The 16,534-nt window shown below is 57.7% G+C and overlaps 1 protein-coding gene and 1 long non-coding RNA gene across 4 annotated transcripts in view; one reads left to right on the plus strand and one right to left on the minus strand.

Moving 5' to 3' along the window:
- GRTP1 (growth hormone regulated TBC protein 1) overlaps nt 1-10,208 on the minus strand; it is a 20,841-nt gene extending 10,633 nt beyond the window's left edge. Inside the window, exons 1-4 of one of the 2 annotated variants that reach the window (XM_027065269.2) lie at nt 10,043-10,208; nt 9,631-9,782; nt 3,901-4,059; nt 1,573-1,697 (exon numbers count right to left, since the gene is read on the minus strand). In XM_027065269.2, coding sequence (XP_026921070.1) covers nt 1,573-1,697; nt 3,901-4,059; nt 9,631-9,782; nt 10,043-10,080 — 474 coding nt within the window. In that variant the 5' untranslated portion in view covers nt 10,081-10,208. Of the gene's footprint in view, nt 1-1,572; nt 1,698-3,900; nt 4,060-9,215; nt 9,351-9,630; nt 9,783-10,042 lie in introns of those variants that run through there. The other variant, XM_053218137.1, reaches the window with a different exon arrangement.
- LOC113601137 (uncharacterized) lies at nt 9,281-15,389 on the plus strand. 2 transcript variants are annotated; one of them, XR_008296673.1, is made up of 3 exons: nt 9,281-9,709; nt 12,126-14,969; nt 15,102-15,389. It is a non-coding gene; the product is annotated as an uncharacterized LOC113601137 (long non-coding RNA). The 2 variants fall into 2 exon arrangements; XR_008296677.1 differs by having other exon boundaries at nt 9,356-9,709; nt 12,126-12,350; nt 14,836-15,389.
- The last annotated feature ends 1,145 nt before the right edge of the window (nt 15,390-16,534 follow it).

Genomic DNA, 16,534 nt, shown 5'->3' on the forward strand with positions numbered 1-16,534 from the left:
CAGGCCTTGCCCACCCCACCCCACCCCACCCCAACCACACCACTCAGACCCCCTCAGGCCTCCCCCCACCCACCCCCACCGAGACCACACCACTCAGACCCTTCTTCAGCCCGGACGACACCTACATCCAGCCTCTAAAGCAGGTGTTCCAACAGACATGAGTGCTCAAGTCTGCATCAGAGCAGATGCCAAGCCAACAGTGTATTTTGTAAAACCGTGAGAGTGTGGTGGGATGCTCAGGGCTGCAGACAGTTTCTATGAGGGAGACCACCAGGGAGGCTCAGGGCACCTGCGAGCTGCAGGCGCAGGGCTTACCCACAGCGGGCCAGCGTCTGCGTGACTGCACTCCAGACGACTTCCACTTCCTTCCTTGTTCCCAATGCTTTCTAAAATGTGCTCTCCTCTAGTAACAGGGGGAAAATCCAGCCTCTGTCACCCAGTGTCACGCACGCCACCCAGGGAGAGGCCACGTGAAGAGGCAGGCACATGCCAGGGCTCTCCAGAGACCACGAGCAGCCGAGGCCTGGACAGACCACCCCTCAGCCGCAGGGGCACCAGCCTGCCCACACCCCGCCTCCGACCACGGAGAACAGACTCCCATTCCTGACACTCAGCTTGCAGACCTTGTCCCCGCGGCTGCGTGTGCACAGATACGGACCGTGAGCTGCACATCGCGCTCACGCTTAAAGTTGTAAGGGTTGTTTTAACGCTGTTTTTAAAACCTACAAGAACAGCGAGTGGAATAACATGAAGACGGTTTCTTGGCTGCCCAGCCTCCCCGGCTCCAACAGGCCGGTCCTCGTCCAGGACGGCCAGTTACCCATCTTGACTTCCTCCCCTGGCACCGCGGGCAGGCTCCAGGGCACTGAGAAAACAGCCTGTCTGGCCTGCGCCTTTGCTGCTGTCTTTGCAAGATGCTCTGCCCCTCCCGTCGCTGCAGCCACGGCCCCCCAGCCCAGCCGCCGAGCCCCTGGAGCCTCGCCTGAGAGAGTGGGCTACAAAGTCCCCACGCAGATCCCAGCACCCTTGGGAAGCCCTAGAAGCAGGAGCACCAAAGCGGGAAGCAGAACTCCAGGCACCCAAGCAGCCAGCACACTGGCAGGCCTCCAGCCCCTCAGGCCCACACGGGACGTCCCGCGTCCCCTGCAGGCTCGCCAATGGCACTTCTGTGGCTCCACACGTGGGCCCTTTTCTTTCCCTCCCCGACACCCCAGACAGTGCATGTCCTCGCAAGGTGACAGGAACTGGCAGGTGAGGATGCAGGCTGTCCCCTTCATCGCAGGGGAAGATCTGACTCCCAGAAATAGCATGGGAGGAGCGCCCCACACACGCCCTGCACTGAGCCCAGCAGGTGCTAGTCACTCATTCAGTACCTACAGCCCTGGGGCCACTTAAGTGACCTCCTACCTTCCCAGCCCCCGCCTTCTGACATCAAAGTAAGTCATTAAGCATATGTTTCACCACTTTTCCACCTGGGGAATGTGTCAAAGTCACAGGCACCATGACTAGGGAGCCCGTGAACAGGGTTAGTACATCCTTGCTGGCCGCTGTCACCTTCCCTTGGGGGCTCACCTGGCAGTACCCCACACCTTGGTTGTGGCGCCCATAGGCCACCAGCACGTTGTACAGGGTCTTTTGTAAACAGGGATCCGCGCTCTTCCGGAATTTCACGTTGTCCGGGAAGGTCCTGTTCATATCTGCAGGGAAATTCACAACACAGGATTACCCAAGACCGGCCTGTGATGTAACCCTCATGTCTACCACAGGGGGCACCCCGAACCCCACCTGGCAGGTGTGAGCAAAGGTTTCGACCCTGGTCGCCCTTTGTGGACAAGCCCCTGCCACGTCCACGGTTGAGGCCACAGCAAAGGGAGTCAGGACTGAAGAGGAGGGTATCCCGCCTCTCCTCACAGCCCCCGCCATGCAGCCTGTCTGCACCCCCCTCCCAACACCCCCCACCCCAGCCAGGGGGTTGTTTAACTCTAGGACCACAGGCAACACAAAACTGGAAAATCTTTCCAGTTGTGGAAAGGCAGAACACCCCGAGAATCCCTCAGAGACAAACGGCAAAACCGGACACTGAGAAGTGAATAAACTGTCTGCTCATCAGAACCTGCGTCCTCCTCACCGGCGCTGTGGGAACCTCCCGCGGACCTGACCCTGATTCTGTGAGCTAGCCCACATACGGGCAGAAGGGGGGAGGGGTGGGTGCATGACACAAGTACTTCTTTTTTCTGACCTAGTGACCCCACTTGGATTAGATTAGTGGTGGGTCTGCCGCTGGGCTATGGCTGATGACTGGAATGGACCCGCTGTGCAGGCCCCTCGGCCCCCACACAGCTTTCGGGCAGCACTGCTGGGCCTCCCTCTGGTCTCCGAGCCGCACCTCTGCTTATAAAAGAACTGACCTAAGCAGAACAGGAAGTATTAGTGCCTCAAAGGACGTTATTTGCCATTGTGTGTTTGTTTACAGAAACTTTTTTTTCTTGGAATTCTAAATATCCCAAAAACTTAGAATCCACCAGGAGTTTAGTGGTGTTTTGGTTTTGGTTTTCTTGTTTGTTTTTTTTACTAATTCAGACTCTGAGTGACCAGTCCCAAGCCCATTCTCATTCTTACCCTTGATTAGATGTTTTGAAATTTTTCCCCGGGACAGCCCCTCCTTCCCACCTCAGAGGTGGGTGGGACAGGGACGTCCAGTCTGCTCATGCACCCTATGAATGCTCCACTGCGCTGTCCCTGCAGAGCAATTTCTCCAGACCCCTCAAGAAAACAGACAGAACGACGATGGTCCAGCAGGTCCGCTGCTGGGCACATGCCAAGAGACTGGAAAGCAGGGACTCAGAGAAATCTCCGTGTAGCCATGCTCGTAACAGCAAACCCACAAAAGGAGAGGCAGCGACCCCAGCGCCCATCAGCGGAGAACAGAACAGACCAACAAAACAGGGTCTGTCCGCACAGCCAACAGGACCCGGCCCTGAAAAGGAAGCATTCTGACGCCTGTTGCCATGTGGATGTGCCTCCAGGGCCCCTCACCAGGGTAAGCGAGCCAGACACGACAGGATGGTGGGCCGGGGGCTGGGGAGAAGCTGACACTCCATGGGGACAGGGTTTCGGTTTGGGAAGGTGGAACAGTAAATTCTATTATGCATGTTTTACCACAATAAGACATTTTTATCCAAAAACACCGGCACTAAAACAGAGCCTTTCAGTTCATTTTTCAAACCAACAGCAACACTCTGTTTTCCTTGACACGTGTGGCCTCTGCGCAAGGGACCCCCTCCCCAGGCTGGGGACACTCCCCAGTCTCACCGCCAACAGGGAGTCCCACCTCTCAGCACACTCAATTAATTGGGCTTTAATTATTTTATATTTCAGGGTGTATTTCTCAAAAGCAAAATCAGACGGTCAGTCACACTTCCTAAGAATCTAAATTATTCAGTTTATAAGGGTTAAACGTTTGTTTTGAGCACTTGGAACATGTAAGAGCTCGTGAGCCTGTGTGGTCACTGAGAGTGCCTGGGGCACCGTCGGCACCCAGAGCTCGACACCAGCCACACATCCCCACGTGTGTCCCTAAGTCCCAGGGCGCTGCCATCAGCACAAAGCCCTCCCAGCGATTACCCTCCGGTCACGACTGCCGGCTCAGAGCCTGCAGCAAGGTCTTCTTGCAGAAACCGGCCCTGCCCTTGCCCCTGCCCTTGCCCCTGACCTTCCCAGCTGGCTGGCTTCTAGTGTTTGCCGAATCAGTGAAAAACACTGTTCTCCCCTCACGAATGTTCAAGGTTTGATTTTCCCATAAGAAAAATAAAATTCCAAATTAAAAGCAGTGGGCAATCTGTAACAGCGCAAGTTCCCTCCTGGGGGGCTGCGTGCCCCCCGCGCCAGCCCGCGACTCACCTGTCCGGATGGCCTCCTCCAGCCTGCCGCTGCACTCTCCCTGCAGTAGCCGGTGGTAATAGCCGGGGTTCTGGTCCATCCGGGCCTGGGCTCCGCTCACCCCCATCCAGACGTGGGCCCGGTGCTCCAGGGGGACACCTTTCCGGATATAGCGCTTCACTGAAATGGAAAGCAGGGGCTGCGGTCAGGGACAGACCAGCGTGGCCTGGGGTCAGAGCCTGGCAGAGCCTGAGAGCAAAGGGCGCGACCTCAATGCTTTCGCCTGGCTTCTCCCATGTCAAACATGAGAAGAGCAGAACTTTGCACATGCCCACCCGGATGGCTGCGTGCACTCCTTGCAGACCGTTCTCCTGCACGGGGCAGCCCCCCCCCCCCCCCCTCACCGTCAGCACACCGTGCGGGGGCAGCGGGCCGGGCCCCTGGGGCCAGGATCAGTCACTGCAGCCCAGGGCGGCCCCACAAGCTCCACACACAGGAGATACCCGGAAGGCCGGAGGCACAGAAGCTGCACCAAGTGAGGGGACATGAGGCAGGAAGCATAAGCGAGGGCCAGAGGGACAGCTGTGGGCAGGGACAGAGGCGCTGGTGCATGGTCCAGCCCTGGAAGTGACAAGGGACTGCAGGGTCCCAGGCTGGGAGCCTATGTGACCCCCTGGCGGGGGGCTCAGCGGCCGGTGTTTGTGTCCTGTTCTGCACTTGACTTGTGTCAGTGGAGAGCTACTTCCTTTGGGAGGGATATTTTACTGAAAATAAATACATGAGAAAGGAATCATCGATTGTCTAGCGACCATAGAAACACGTAGGAAAAGAAGCCAAGAACCACAAGCTACCTTAGGTAACAACTTGCTCGCTCGTTTCCCAGGTAAACAGGAAAGATTTGTGAGATGATGTTCAAGCGAATTACAGGAAGCCAGGGGTGCAACACCATGCTTTTAATGACCTCAGTTTAACCCTCAAAACCGTTCATCGAAGGAAATACTCAAAGCTTTATTATTTTCCTTCCATATTACATTACAAATACATTTTTATTTTCTTTTTTAATGTTTATTTTATTTTTGAGACAGAGACAGAGCAAGAGCGGAGGAGGAGCAGAGAGAGAGGGAGACACAGAATCCAAAGCAGGCTCCAGGCTCCGAGCTCTCGGCACAGAGCCCAACGCGGGGCTTGAACTCACAAACCGGGAGATCACAACCTGAGCTGAAGTCGAACGCTTAACCAATGGAGCCCCCCAAGCGCCCCACAATACCATTTTTAAAAAAAGAAATGCATTAGGGGTGCCTGGGTGGCTCAGTTGGTTGAGCATCCGACTTAAGCTCAGGTCATGATGTCACAGCTCGTGAGTTCGAGCCCCGCATCGGGCTCTGTGCCGACAGCTCGGAGCCTGGAGCTTACTTTGGATTCTGTGTCTTCCTCCCTCTCTCTCTCTAACCTCTTCTGCTCATGCTCTGTCTCTGTCTCAAAAAATAAACAAACATTAAAAAAAATGCATTTTAAGAAAAAACAAAAGGCCACACAATCAAAGAAAGTCCACGATCTGCTACAAGGAGAAAAGCATCTGTGGCGCCAGCTGCGTATCACAGAAAACCATGGCAGGAAGAGCCGCCACGGAAAGCACTGATAAAGCTCTGCTAACTCGCAGTCTGCGCTAACCCACCACGGATGCGGCCTCAGCGGAAGCTTCCAGAGGGCGTATGAGGGCAGGAAGGGCCCAGCAGGTGCGTGCGGGATGAGGGGCGGAAGCCACAGGGAGTAGAGACCCTCCGGGGCGTCCCCACGCTGGTGAGGTCACGCGAACCGAGGACACTAGCCACTGGGGCCGCCTTGCCTCCAGCCTGTCGCGCTTTCCACCAGAGCCGGGCAGGGGTCTCCGGCCGCAGGGAGCCAGGCAGATGCTGTGGCCACCCCCAGGGGCCAGTCCACGGCCAGGGATGCCTAACTTGAAGACGTGCAAAGGGGGGACACGCAGACCCCAGGCTGCCTCCAGCACAACTGACGCCTGGAACCACAACAATCCCCAGGGGGACCAGAGGAGCCGCCGAGTCAGGGGCTCACCTCCGACCTCAGGCCCCACTCGCAGGCAGCGGAGCATAAGGAAACTCCAGAAATAACCACAGGAGCAGAGCTGACTGCGTTTCAACAGCGTCGCAAAGGAAAGTCTTGCGGGCAGAAGGGGCAAAACAGTCTTTCCGATGAAGGCTCAAAACAGGGCACGAGGGAACTGGGTCACTGCGGGCAGAGTTCGGCCATGGGGGTGGGGGGGTGAGACCCACACTCGGCTCCAAGCCCACAACCCTGCTTCAGGAAAGCCTCAGTGCTCACAGGTGCTTGCACGGCTGTTTATACCATCGGCTCAAAGGTCCTGCAGCTGCCGAACGTGGTCCCGGAGAGCGAGGTGTTCCTCAGCAAGGAGGGAAGAAGGACGGGATCCCCCAGATCAGGGCACAGGGGGAGCCAGCCTCACAGGCCTGGGGCCGTGGGGCCCGCTGGCAGGACACTCTCAGAGGCCCCAGCGCCCAGGCGGCGCACGGGGCCCATAGGGGCACAGCAGGAGCGAGTGTTTAAGGACATGGGCTGGTTTCAGTCTTGAGGGGACACGAACCTCCCCATGAACTCACAGAAGTATAACTAGTAAGAGCGTATTTCACTACAAATTAAATTTGTAAATAGAAAAAAAAGGCACCTGTAAGATGCCTAAACGCCTCACTGGAGTCGGACACTGGGTTCTACTGGGACCCGCAGGCCCCGCCTGGCAGAGGCCTCAGTTTCCTCGTCAGACGGGGGTGAAGCACGGGGCCCCGGCCTGAGATCCAGGTGGCCGAGGAGGCTGAGCTGTGTCAACAGCTTCCAGGGACAAAGGCTGTTGCCACTGACCCCTTCCTCAGGGCAGGACTTGTCCGGCAGCATTCCTGACCTTGGGAAGATGAGGGAGGCATCTCTTTAAACAAGGTGGACCCCAGACAAATCACTTCCAACTGTCTGTCCCAACAAAGTTAAGCAAATCCCTGTATTTATCGGTATTTGCCTTTGGAAAGAGGTGTTTGCAACTTAATTCTAACTTAGATGCTGCTGACATTTGCAGCTACTAGGAAAGAGCTGAGACCCTGCAGAAGGCAGTTCAGCATCCGCCCTCAGACGGGACGTGAGCTGGAGCAATGGCTGGGCCAGGGCAGGACTGAATTCGTTTTTCTAGGCTACGGGAGAAGGATCGACCTGTCTCACGTGCTCCTGGTGGGTATTTGCTATGGACAAAAAAGGAAACAAAGAGGAAACACTGGTTGTGTCCACATGTGGCAGAATCGGGCCAGTGAGTTCTGGTGGCCACCTAGAGACGTGCTGATGCCAAGATTCGGAGGTGACCATGTTACTGGTGACAGGAAGGCAGGCATCCAGACAAAAGTCCCCCAAAACAGAAAACTACACAGGACAACGAAGCAACAAGACCCGGTCACTGAGGTCACAGAACGATGCCCACCAAGGCCCTTCCCCCCTGGGATGTCATGGTCCCTGCAGGACAGTCAGCTGAGTGTGACTACAGAACTGGACTCTCATTTCTGGAATAACTCATCCACTCCTGTCTGTGCCACACAGCCACTCCCACAGAGCCGTGCAGGTGCTGACAGGCTCCCCGACCGTCCTGCCCCGAAACCACACCAGCACCAGCCACGACACCCGGGGCCACTGAACCCTATGAACCACACACCTCTTGCAGACTGACCTGTGCTTCTGTTTCCTGAGGGAACACCAGGCTGCCCTCCCCCAGGCCCGAGGCTCATCGCAAAGCTGACACTCTGGCTTCCAAACCTGTTTTGCCCCTCTCTTTACCACAGTCACAGTCTGTTATGTAAGTCAAGGAAATGTTAAAACAAAAAGAGAATTCTTTCAGTAAACCAAACTGAAATTCTTAGAGCTCACAGACACCAGTGCTCAAAGAAAGTAGGAGCAAAAACCAGATAAGACCTTTGAACCAGGGAAGACAACTGGAAAAGACAGGAAGGGTGAGCATCTGGAAGGTTCTGCACGCTGAACAGAACAGATGCCGGAAAAGAGACACTTGGCGCCACATGCGGCTTAGGACAGAGATGCTGAGGGCTCTCCAAAGGGAAGGACAGGGAAAGGCTAGAACCAGATGGTAACACCACAGACAGGGCCACTGAGGCGCACGCACGTCTTAGTGACTGCGTGCTACCAGCCTCCGGGTCCAGGGTCAGCCACGGGAGGCTTCTCCCGAGTTCCCGCCAACTCCCGGCCTGCGGGGCCAGCCGCCACATTTGCACACGTGCGTGGGAGACACACGGTGCTGTCAGCAATGGCCTCTGCCTGACCCAACAGCTGGGCCAGGAGGAGAGCCCCTGGTACTTCATGTGATGCAGATTTTCACTATGGATCCAAATTAGCTTTACTTTTATACACTTGTATTTTTTAAAAACAAAAGACCAATCAACTCTTAAGAATAAACACAAAGGAGAATAAAGGCAGACATGCCGATGGAAACAGAGGCGACGCAGGGATGGGCGCTGGGGGATGATCCCTGCAGGGAGCGCACAGGGCGCTGGCGGCATCCAAGGTCTGCCTGGCAACAGGGGACCAGCCTGAGGCCCCTCCCGGCCCTTCGGACTGTGTGAACTGCTAGTTCACCTGAGTCGCTCCTGAACACTCCCCCAGCAGTAACAGCCCTGAGGAGGGCCCCTGGTCAAGGGAGAGGCAGGTGGGTGGTGGGGCCCAGAGTTGAGAAAGAGCCTATCTCCCTCCTCCCTGAGCGCCCCACCCCCAAGATCAACCTGTCCCCACCAACCCTGTGCAACTGCACTATGTACTGGGGCCACTCTGGGCCTTAGTTCACCAACCCCTTTAAAAGCAAAACTTGACCTTGTCACACCACCCTCTTGCTTAAAAACCCTTTTACTGGAGCCCCTGGGTGGCTCAGTCAGTCGAGCGTCCACCCAACATTTAATTTCGGCTCAGGTCATGATCCCAGGATTGTGGGATGCAGCCCCACATCAGCACGCTTGGGATTCTCTCTCTCCTTCTGACTCTTTACCCCACCTGAACTCGAGCTCTCTGTCTCTCTCGCTCTCTCTCAAAAGTGAATTAAAAAAAAATAAAAAACTTTTACAGCTGGCCTCTCTCTGCCCAGTCATGTGATGGAGCCCTGGGCCCAAGACCAGAACGCTCTCATTACGTCCCCTCTACCGGTCACACAGCTCTGTCCCTGCCGCTGACCTCCGCCCTCACCGTTCTTGGTCACCAAAGCCCTATCTCAGAAAGCCCTACCCTTATCTTGAATCCCGGAAGCATACACCTCCCAAGGGCCTCACCACATTCGGGCAGGTCCCCACCGACTCCTTATCTGCGGCCTGGGGAAAACACTCCATTCATTCAACAAACGTTGAAGCAAGTGTAGAGGCCAGTGCTGGGGCAGGGTGGGGAATGTGATTCCCAGAGGAAAGCAAACCACACCAGAAACCAGACGAGCAGCCAGAGGTCAACACAGGCGGGACAGGGCAGGGGCCGGCTTCTGTGGCGGTGTGGAAGCCTGCCCTCCCAGACCCGCAGGAGGGAGAGCGCCAGGGAGGGCAGGCCTGGAGGAGGCGCCAGGCCCAGAGAGAGCTGGGCTGGGCAGGCCACCGGGCAGGGGCTTCCGCGCTGAGGCAGGGAAGGGGGGGAGGCGGGGAGGGACGGAGACCCCGCCCCTCAGAACCAGCTCTGGCCGGTCCGCGGCCTCCGACCCACCTGTACCGCTCTTTTGGACACCTCCGCCCCCCTTCAAAAGTTTGGACCATTTCATCGCTCTTCTAGTGAGTATCACCAGGTAGGCGGAAAAAAACTCCTCATAAGCTGCATAATCAAAGTCTTCGGGCCTTTCAAACCCGTACGGATCGATCCTGCAACGAGAAGAAAAGGAACCTGTAAGCCCTAAATAAAGTTTCGCGCGCGCACTGGGTCCCCGCGGGGACGAGGCCGCGTGCGCGCGTGGGGGCGGCGACGCGACGGGAACCGCGACCGACCCGAGTGCGGGCGGGGGGGGGGCGCGCCCCGGCCCTCCCCGCCGCTCCCCACCCACTCGCACCCCACAACCCAGGTCCCCATCCCGCACTCCACACCCCAGGCTTGGCGAGGCGCGCCCCGGCCCCCACGCGCCCACCTGGGGACCCGGTCCCGGGGGCGCCCCGCAGGCTCCATGCCGGGAGGGCGGGGAGGGGGCGCCCGGGGGCGCAGGGACCGCGGGGCGCACGCCTAGGGGTACGAGTCTCCCTCCCTGGACCGGAGCGCGTGTCCTTCCGCCCGGCCGCGGACGCGGGAGGCGGGGCGGGGGGCGGGGCCCGAGGGATGAGCCGCGGGAGGGAGAGGGGCGGGGCTGCACCTGCTCCCGCGGCCCCCGCGGAGGGCGGTGTCCGGAGCTGCTGGAGCTGGGAGCGTGGGAGGTGTTAAGCCCGGAGGGAGGGGTGCGGGATGGGAGGCTGGGGTCGGGATCAGGGGGTCACGGGGGGCGGTCTGGAGCGCAAGGTGTGCGCCCCGCCCACCCACCCCCCCCAGGCTGGCTGGGTGGGTGGGTGGGCGGGCGGCATTTCCCGGTCACTCCTTTCAGGCCTCCCGGGCTTTGAGCAAAGGTGGGAGATAGAGTTGAGGTTCTCCTGAGATACCTTCAAACTTCAGTGCCTGGCCGGTCCGAAGGTCAGAGCTCTGACCTATGAGCCCTATTTTAATTTTTCTTGTGCCGGAAAAGAGCAAGTCTTACTTTTCACTTGTTTTTTTCAGTCTTCACTTCAGACCTGAGAACAGCGTATAATCCCTGCACCCACCTGGGGACCTGCCCTGTTCCTTCCTGCCTCCCCAAACCCGGCTGGGGAGGGGGTCCCGGGTTCCAGTCCTGCCCTGACTGCCTGGGAAAGCCCCCACCCTGCCAGGGGTCACATGGTCACAGGAACTGGCTGGCTGTGCACCACCCTGCAGGATGGTCATCTGGGGTGACTGGGGGTTCACAGCTCAGGGGGCGCCCCCACAGGAGGCAGAACGGGGGGGTTCCCTATTCAGCCACCCCTCCAATAACGTGTTCAGAATCTTGGGCGTGTGAGTCAAGGCCAGGTGCTGTCTGCAATCTTGTTCCTCAGGGCGAGGGGGAGGGGAGTCACCAGCAAAACTAAAGGCATCAAGGCACGCCCTGAGCAGTCCTGGGGCCCTGACGCCCTGAGCCCTGCAGGGGCAGCCCTGGGAGCCAGCACCATTACTCTCCTGAGATTTCAACACTGGGGCGTGAAAACCTTGTCAAATCAGGGAGACCACAGAAAATTTGCCAGAACTATGTTGTGAATTTTGGTTTACAAATGTGGTGAGAAAGTGGGTATTTAAGGTTCTTTGAATTTTGGATTTAAGGCACTTGTAGCCTCAGCCCTCCTCACCCCAAGGGTCCTTTTTGAAACAATGAGCCCAAGCAGGAAGACGCTTTCTCTGAGCCCCAGAGCCCAGTCCACCTGTGACCAGCCCTGTCCGAGGAAATGCCTTTCTGGGGCACGTGTGTACTTTCTCTTGAGAAGTGCCTGTGGGCCACGCAGAGACGTGGCTGCGCCCCCCACACGTCTACCCGAGCTTTACTGGACCTGCGGGCAGCCGACACGGCTCGGAGCTGATCCGTCCAGGGCTAAGCAGAGAGCCTGCAGAGGAGCCGGCAGGACCCCGCCCCCCGCCCCCCTGCCGCCAGCCATCCTCAGGCTTCTGCGGACCCTGGGGGGCTGTAGGGAATTTAGGGTCCCCTGGACCTAACCGCAAAGGCCAGTTCTGCCAGCGTCCTGGTGCCACAGCTTAGTGCAGTGCCCTTTGTAAGCCCCCCTCCCCCCCCCCCCCCCCCCCCCCCGTCCCTGCTCTGACCTCCTCGGGACACTCTCAACAAGGGTACTTTCTTGTGTGACATTCAAGTCGGCAGACGGGGTGACTTATCTTCACACCAACATGGGGTCTCCCCTGGCCCACGCCTTGCGCACCTGCTCATCTTCCTTTGGTGGGTTTCTCTCCCCACCTGGATGGCTGCTACCAGCCAAAGGGAAAGACTCCCTGAAGCCCCCCCCCCCCCCCACCTTCCAACTCTTCTCTGGGGCTAAACCCCGTTTCCTGCTTCCTGTTGCCGGGCCTACTAGCAAGCTGATGCTCCTGCCCCCACTTCTCTGGCACTCAGCACCCCCGCTTCCATCCCACCCAGCAGTCCCGGGACACGCCTGTCTCCTTTCCTGCAGGTTCCCCTCCTCTCTTGATGAGGGTCAGGATCCGGCCTCACTCCCTGCCACACACTTTCTCACAACTGCCTGAAGAGCAGCATGGCCTTGGCTCTGATGCCCCCGCAGGAAACCCAGGCCACAGGACACATGCACTTGGGCTTGAGCGTGATGGCGGTACCCCTGGCAGGTGTATTGGGGCCAGATGACACGGGAGGACCGGCATCCTGTGTGGGGGCAAGCGAGGTAAGAGCGGCCAGCCCAGGAAGTAGGGGAGGGAAGAGGATGAGGAGGCCCAGGTGGCCAGGATGGCAGCGGCCAGAGGGCAGGAAGCAGAGGGCTGCCGGCCCAGGGTCTGCCTGAGCCTCCGCTTGGGAACAGGAGGTAGTGCGCACTGTGCCCTCCAACTACCTCTGTCCACATGCCCAGGGCTGAGTTCCCTGGGCACCCTCCCTGCCAGAACCCTTCCCTCAGAGCTGGCAGCCAGAGCGCTGAGCCGTCCTCCCTGGAGACCGCGCAGGCTGTCACTCGCCAGGTACCACCATGGCCCCCTGCCACGTCCCCAAGTTTCTGTGCAGGCCGAGCCTCAGCAGGGGAGGTGGGTGGACACCCCAGCGACACTGCCCAGACGGGGACCCTGACCCAGAGAGCAGCCGTGGGAGCCCGAGGCTGCATTTCTGCCGAGCCCCGGATGTGGGTGCTGGTCCCCAGCCGGGGCCTGTACCACAGCGTGACCCCACATTCAGCGAGGGCTGCGGGGGTCGACTGATTCAGTTGAAAAGAGCTGGAGAGATGTGACCACCAGATGCAACATGGCCACACCCCGGAAGACCCTGCGGTGGCGGGGGTGGGGGCGGGGGGCGAGACTGGGCGAGGACTGGGAGGCAGACGGACAAGGGAACATTAGTGACGCTGGTGTGTCCCGGTAGTGAGGTGGTGTGTGTGTGTGTGCGCACGCATGTGTGTGTGTGTATTACTGGGGGCTGACACAGCTGAGCCCTGGGAAACAGTGGAGGTTAACACGCCCCCTGTGTGTCCTGCTAAAGAGATCCCCACGGGGAGCCCTCTCCTGGGGTGCAGGTGAGACTTGGGGTCCCCTGCTTATCCGGGACCAGCCAGACTCTGCCCCCTACACCCCTCCTTTGCTCCAGCAGTCATGAGCTGGACTGTTTTCGCCTCGCAGGGCGGGTCGGCTCCCACCGCTGAGCCTGCGGGCCACCAGCCCGCTGTCTCACCTACCTTACTGTGCCCCGTGAAGCAAGCCTCCCATGGCCTAGCTCCAGAGAAGCTTCCAGACCTCACTATGGCAGTAGCCCCATCCCTTTGAATTAAAGTACTAAGTCCAGATATGTTTTCTATTTGACTAAAGAAGAGTATTGATGGGTAAAATAATATGAGGTTTGGAGTTGGCATTAGATTCATTCCAGAAGAGAGAAAAAAGATGGGCGAATGGAGCCATGGCCGAACCAGGAAGCCGGGCACTGGGTACACGGAGCGGTTTTCTGTTCTGAAAGTTTCCATAATGCTGTGTGCAACCAGTAAAGCAGTAATGCCCTCCCCACAGGGGGCAGAACTGGCCCTGCGGCCTTGGCCCCCCACCAGCCCACTGTGGCCTGCTCGGAGGTCAGTGCACCGCCAGCCACCTGGAGGATCCTGAGGCTCTCACTCCTGCCGTCCCCATGAAGCCAGAAGGGACATGTGCAGATATTATTAGAGAGGCGGGGTGCTATGGGGTCTCCAGTGACCCCATGAAATGCCCACAACTCTGAGTCTGAGCGGCCACCTTCCTGGAGCGAGTGTGGGGCCCTGTCCCAAGGTTACCGTCATCAGACACTACACATTCCTCCAGTCCCCGCAGGGGGGGTCCAGCCCAGGAGTGTGAGTGAAATCATTGCCTTGGGACAGCCCAGGTGCACCAGGCTGTGGGGCCACTTGACAAGAGCCTTTCTCTTTGGGGAAATGTCACCCTCTGGAGACTGTCATGGGTGAGAATGCAGTCCCCCAGGCCATGCAGGTCCCCTGCCCAGTTTCTGGGGGTGTGACCCCGGCCAGGCTCGTCCTCTTGGACATGTCTCCTTCTCCCCAGCAGGAGCCGGAAGGGGCTCAGTCATTGTCTGGCATGTGGACTGTGCTCAGCAAACCCCGGGCCTCTTGTTCCCGTCCCAGCCTCCCAGGCTCAGGTGCCTCACACGCGATTTTTCCTCCGAGGGCAGGTTGTGAGTGCCCCGCAGGAAGTCACCCCAGACCCTTCAGTGACGTCCTCTGCAGAAGAAAAACAGGTTTTGGAAGAGGGCAGGTCCACTGAGCAGGGAGCCCTGCAATTATAGCCTGAGCTGGCGTTTCCAGTTCTTCCAGCACAGGCGTGGAATGCAGCTGTTCTGTGGGCTCTGGGCATCGGAGAAACTCACGATTTGTTTTCAGAGATCATTTTGAGGGAGTGTTCCTTATAAGCAAGTTTTATTTTGTAACAAGATTAAATGCACATTTTAAAGAACAAAAACTGTGATACAACCTAATCTTACAAAACGCTCAGGGACGCTGCGGGAGGGGAGGCGCAGGAAGCACCCCGTCCCCAGGAAGCCGAGAAACCGGGGGTCCTGCCTCCACCTGCTCCACCAGACAGACGGACGAACAGACAGTCTCAGGAAGGGTGGGAGGGTACCAGGCTGGGACAGGCACACACTGTCGCTCGTCCCCAGCCTTCCTTCTCCTGTCCTCCCTTCTGTGCTAGAACCCCGTTTTTGTGCCGACAGAGCAGGCCTCTGTGACAAAGAACCACAGCCCGGCCGCTAGACAGCACCCGTGCTCACGTAGTCTTGGAGCCTGCAGGTCCGAGGGCTGGTTCCCAATGTGCCATTCTCCTGGGTGCGTGGACACCGTCTCCTGCCCGCTTCCTCACGTGCTTCCTCTGTGCGTCCTGACCTCCTCTTATTAGGACACCAGTCATGTGGGATCAGGGCTACCGACTGACCTCGTTTTACCCTCACTTCTTTAAAGGTTGGATCTCCAAACGCAGTCACATTCAAAAATATTTCTACTGCTGAGAAATGAAAGCACTGACAACTCTGGGACTTCAGGGGCGCCTGGGAGGCTCAGCTGGGTGTCCGACTGCGGCTCAAGTCATGGTCACATGGTCCGTGAGTTCGAGCCCCGCGTCAGACTCTGTGCTGACAGCTCGGAGCCTGGAACTGCTTCGGATTCTGTGTCTCCCCCTCTCTCTCTCTGCCCCCATTCATGGTCTGACTCTCAAAAATGAGTAAATGTTAAAAATAAAATTTTTTTTAAATAAAGACATGTTTATTTACATTTTATAAGGGGTCAAATCTAAAGTATAATAGGGGCACCTGGGTGGCTCACTAGGTTAAGCATCCGACTTCAGCTCAGGTATTAATCTCATACTCCATGCGTTTGAGCCCCACGTCGGGCTCTGTGCTGACAGCCTGGAGCCTGCTTGGGATTCTGTGTCTCCCTCTCTCTGCCCCTCCCCTGCTCATGCTTTGTCTCTCTCTGTCTCAAAAGTAAATAAAAACATTAAAAAAAAAAAAAAACTAGAAAACAAGGGCACCTGGGGGGCTCAGTCGGTTGAGCATCTGACTTCGGCTCAGGTCATGATCTCAAGGTTCGTGGGTTCGAGCCCCACGTCAGGCTCTGTGGTAACAGCTCAGAGCCTGGATCCTGCTTCAGATTCTGTGTCTCTCTCTCTCTCTCTCTGCCCCTCCCCCACTCACTCTCTGTCTCTCAAAAATGAATAAACTTTAAAAAAATTTTTTTAAAAAAACAAAAGTTTGGGACCCTAGTGCAACAATAAAAAGACAATGTCCCAGATTCATGGCATGTAAGTTACACACCCAGAGACATACTGACACTTTCCTGTGAAAGTACACGTGCCAGGCACCAGCACGGGGCACACTTCCACTCACTCCGTGGTGGCTGTGTGGGTACACCTCAGAGGTGACAGGCTCCCTCATTTCAGCTGGCAATCCTATCCTGGACACACAGGAGACACCGTGACCCGGATTTCTGTGACCGGGAGGGGAGGAACTCTTCTCTGCTTGAGAATTTTCTTGGGGAGGCTGTTCTGCAGGGAGAACAGTGCGCGTCTCTGTGCTCTTCCCTCTGAAGTTTTCTAACAGCCCCTCAGCCCAGACGCACAGCAGCTGCCACGTTTCAGGACAGAGCCGTGGGGCTCACTGGGTCCAGAGCGGAGCATTGTGGGACCTGCCAGGGCCCGTGGGGGTGTCCCGGCATACAGAGGTAGGTGTCGACCATCTGCACCTCCCTTCCCACCAGCAGAGCGTCCAGCAGAGTGTCCACAGTGACCCAAAGGGGCTGAATCACGAACAGGATACGTAGGGAGGCGCTGCTCACAGAGGGAGTAAGCGAGCGGCCAGAGCGGCAAAGGTTCAGGAGGGTGTCTGTTTTTAGAGGCT

This window comes from Acinonyx jubatus, chromosome A1 (genome assembly GCF_027475565.1).
Source record: "Acinonyx jubatus isolate Ajub_Pintada_27869175 chromosome A1, VMU_Ajub_asm_v1.0, whole genome shotgun sequence".
Classification (NCBI taxonomy): Eukaryota; Metazoa; Chordata; class Mammalia; order Carnivora; family Felidae; genus Acinonyx; species Acinonyx jubatus.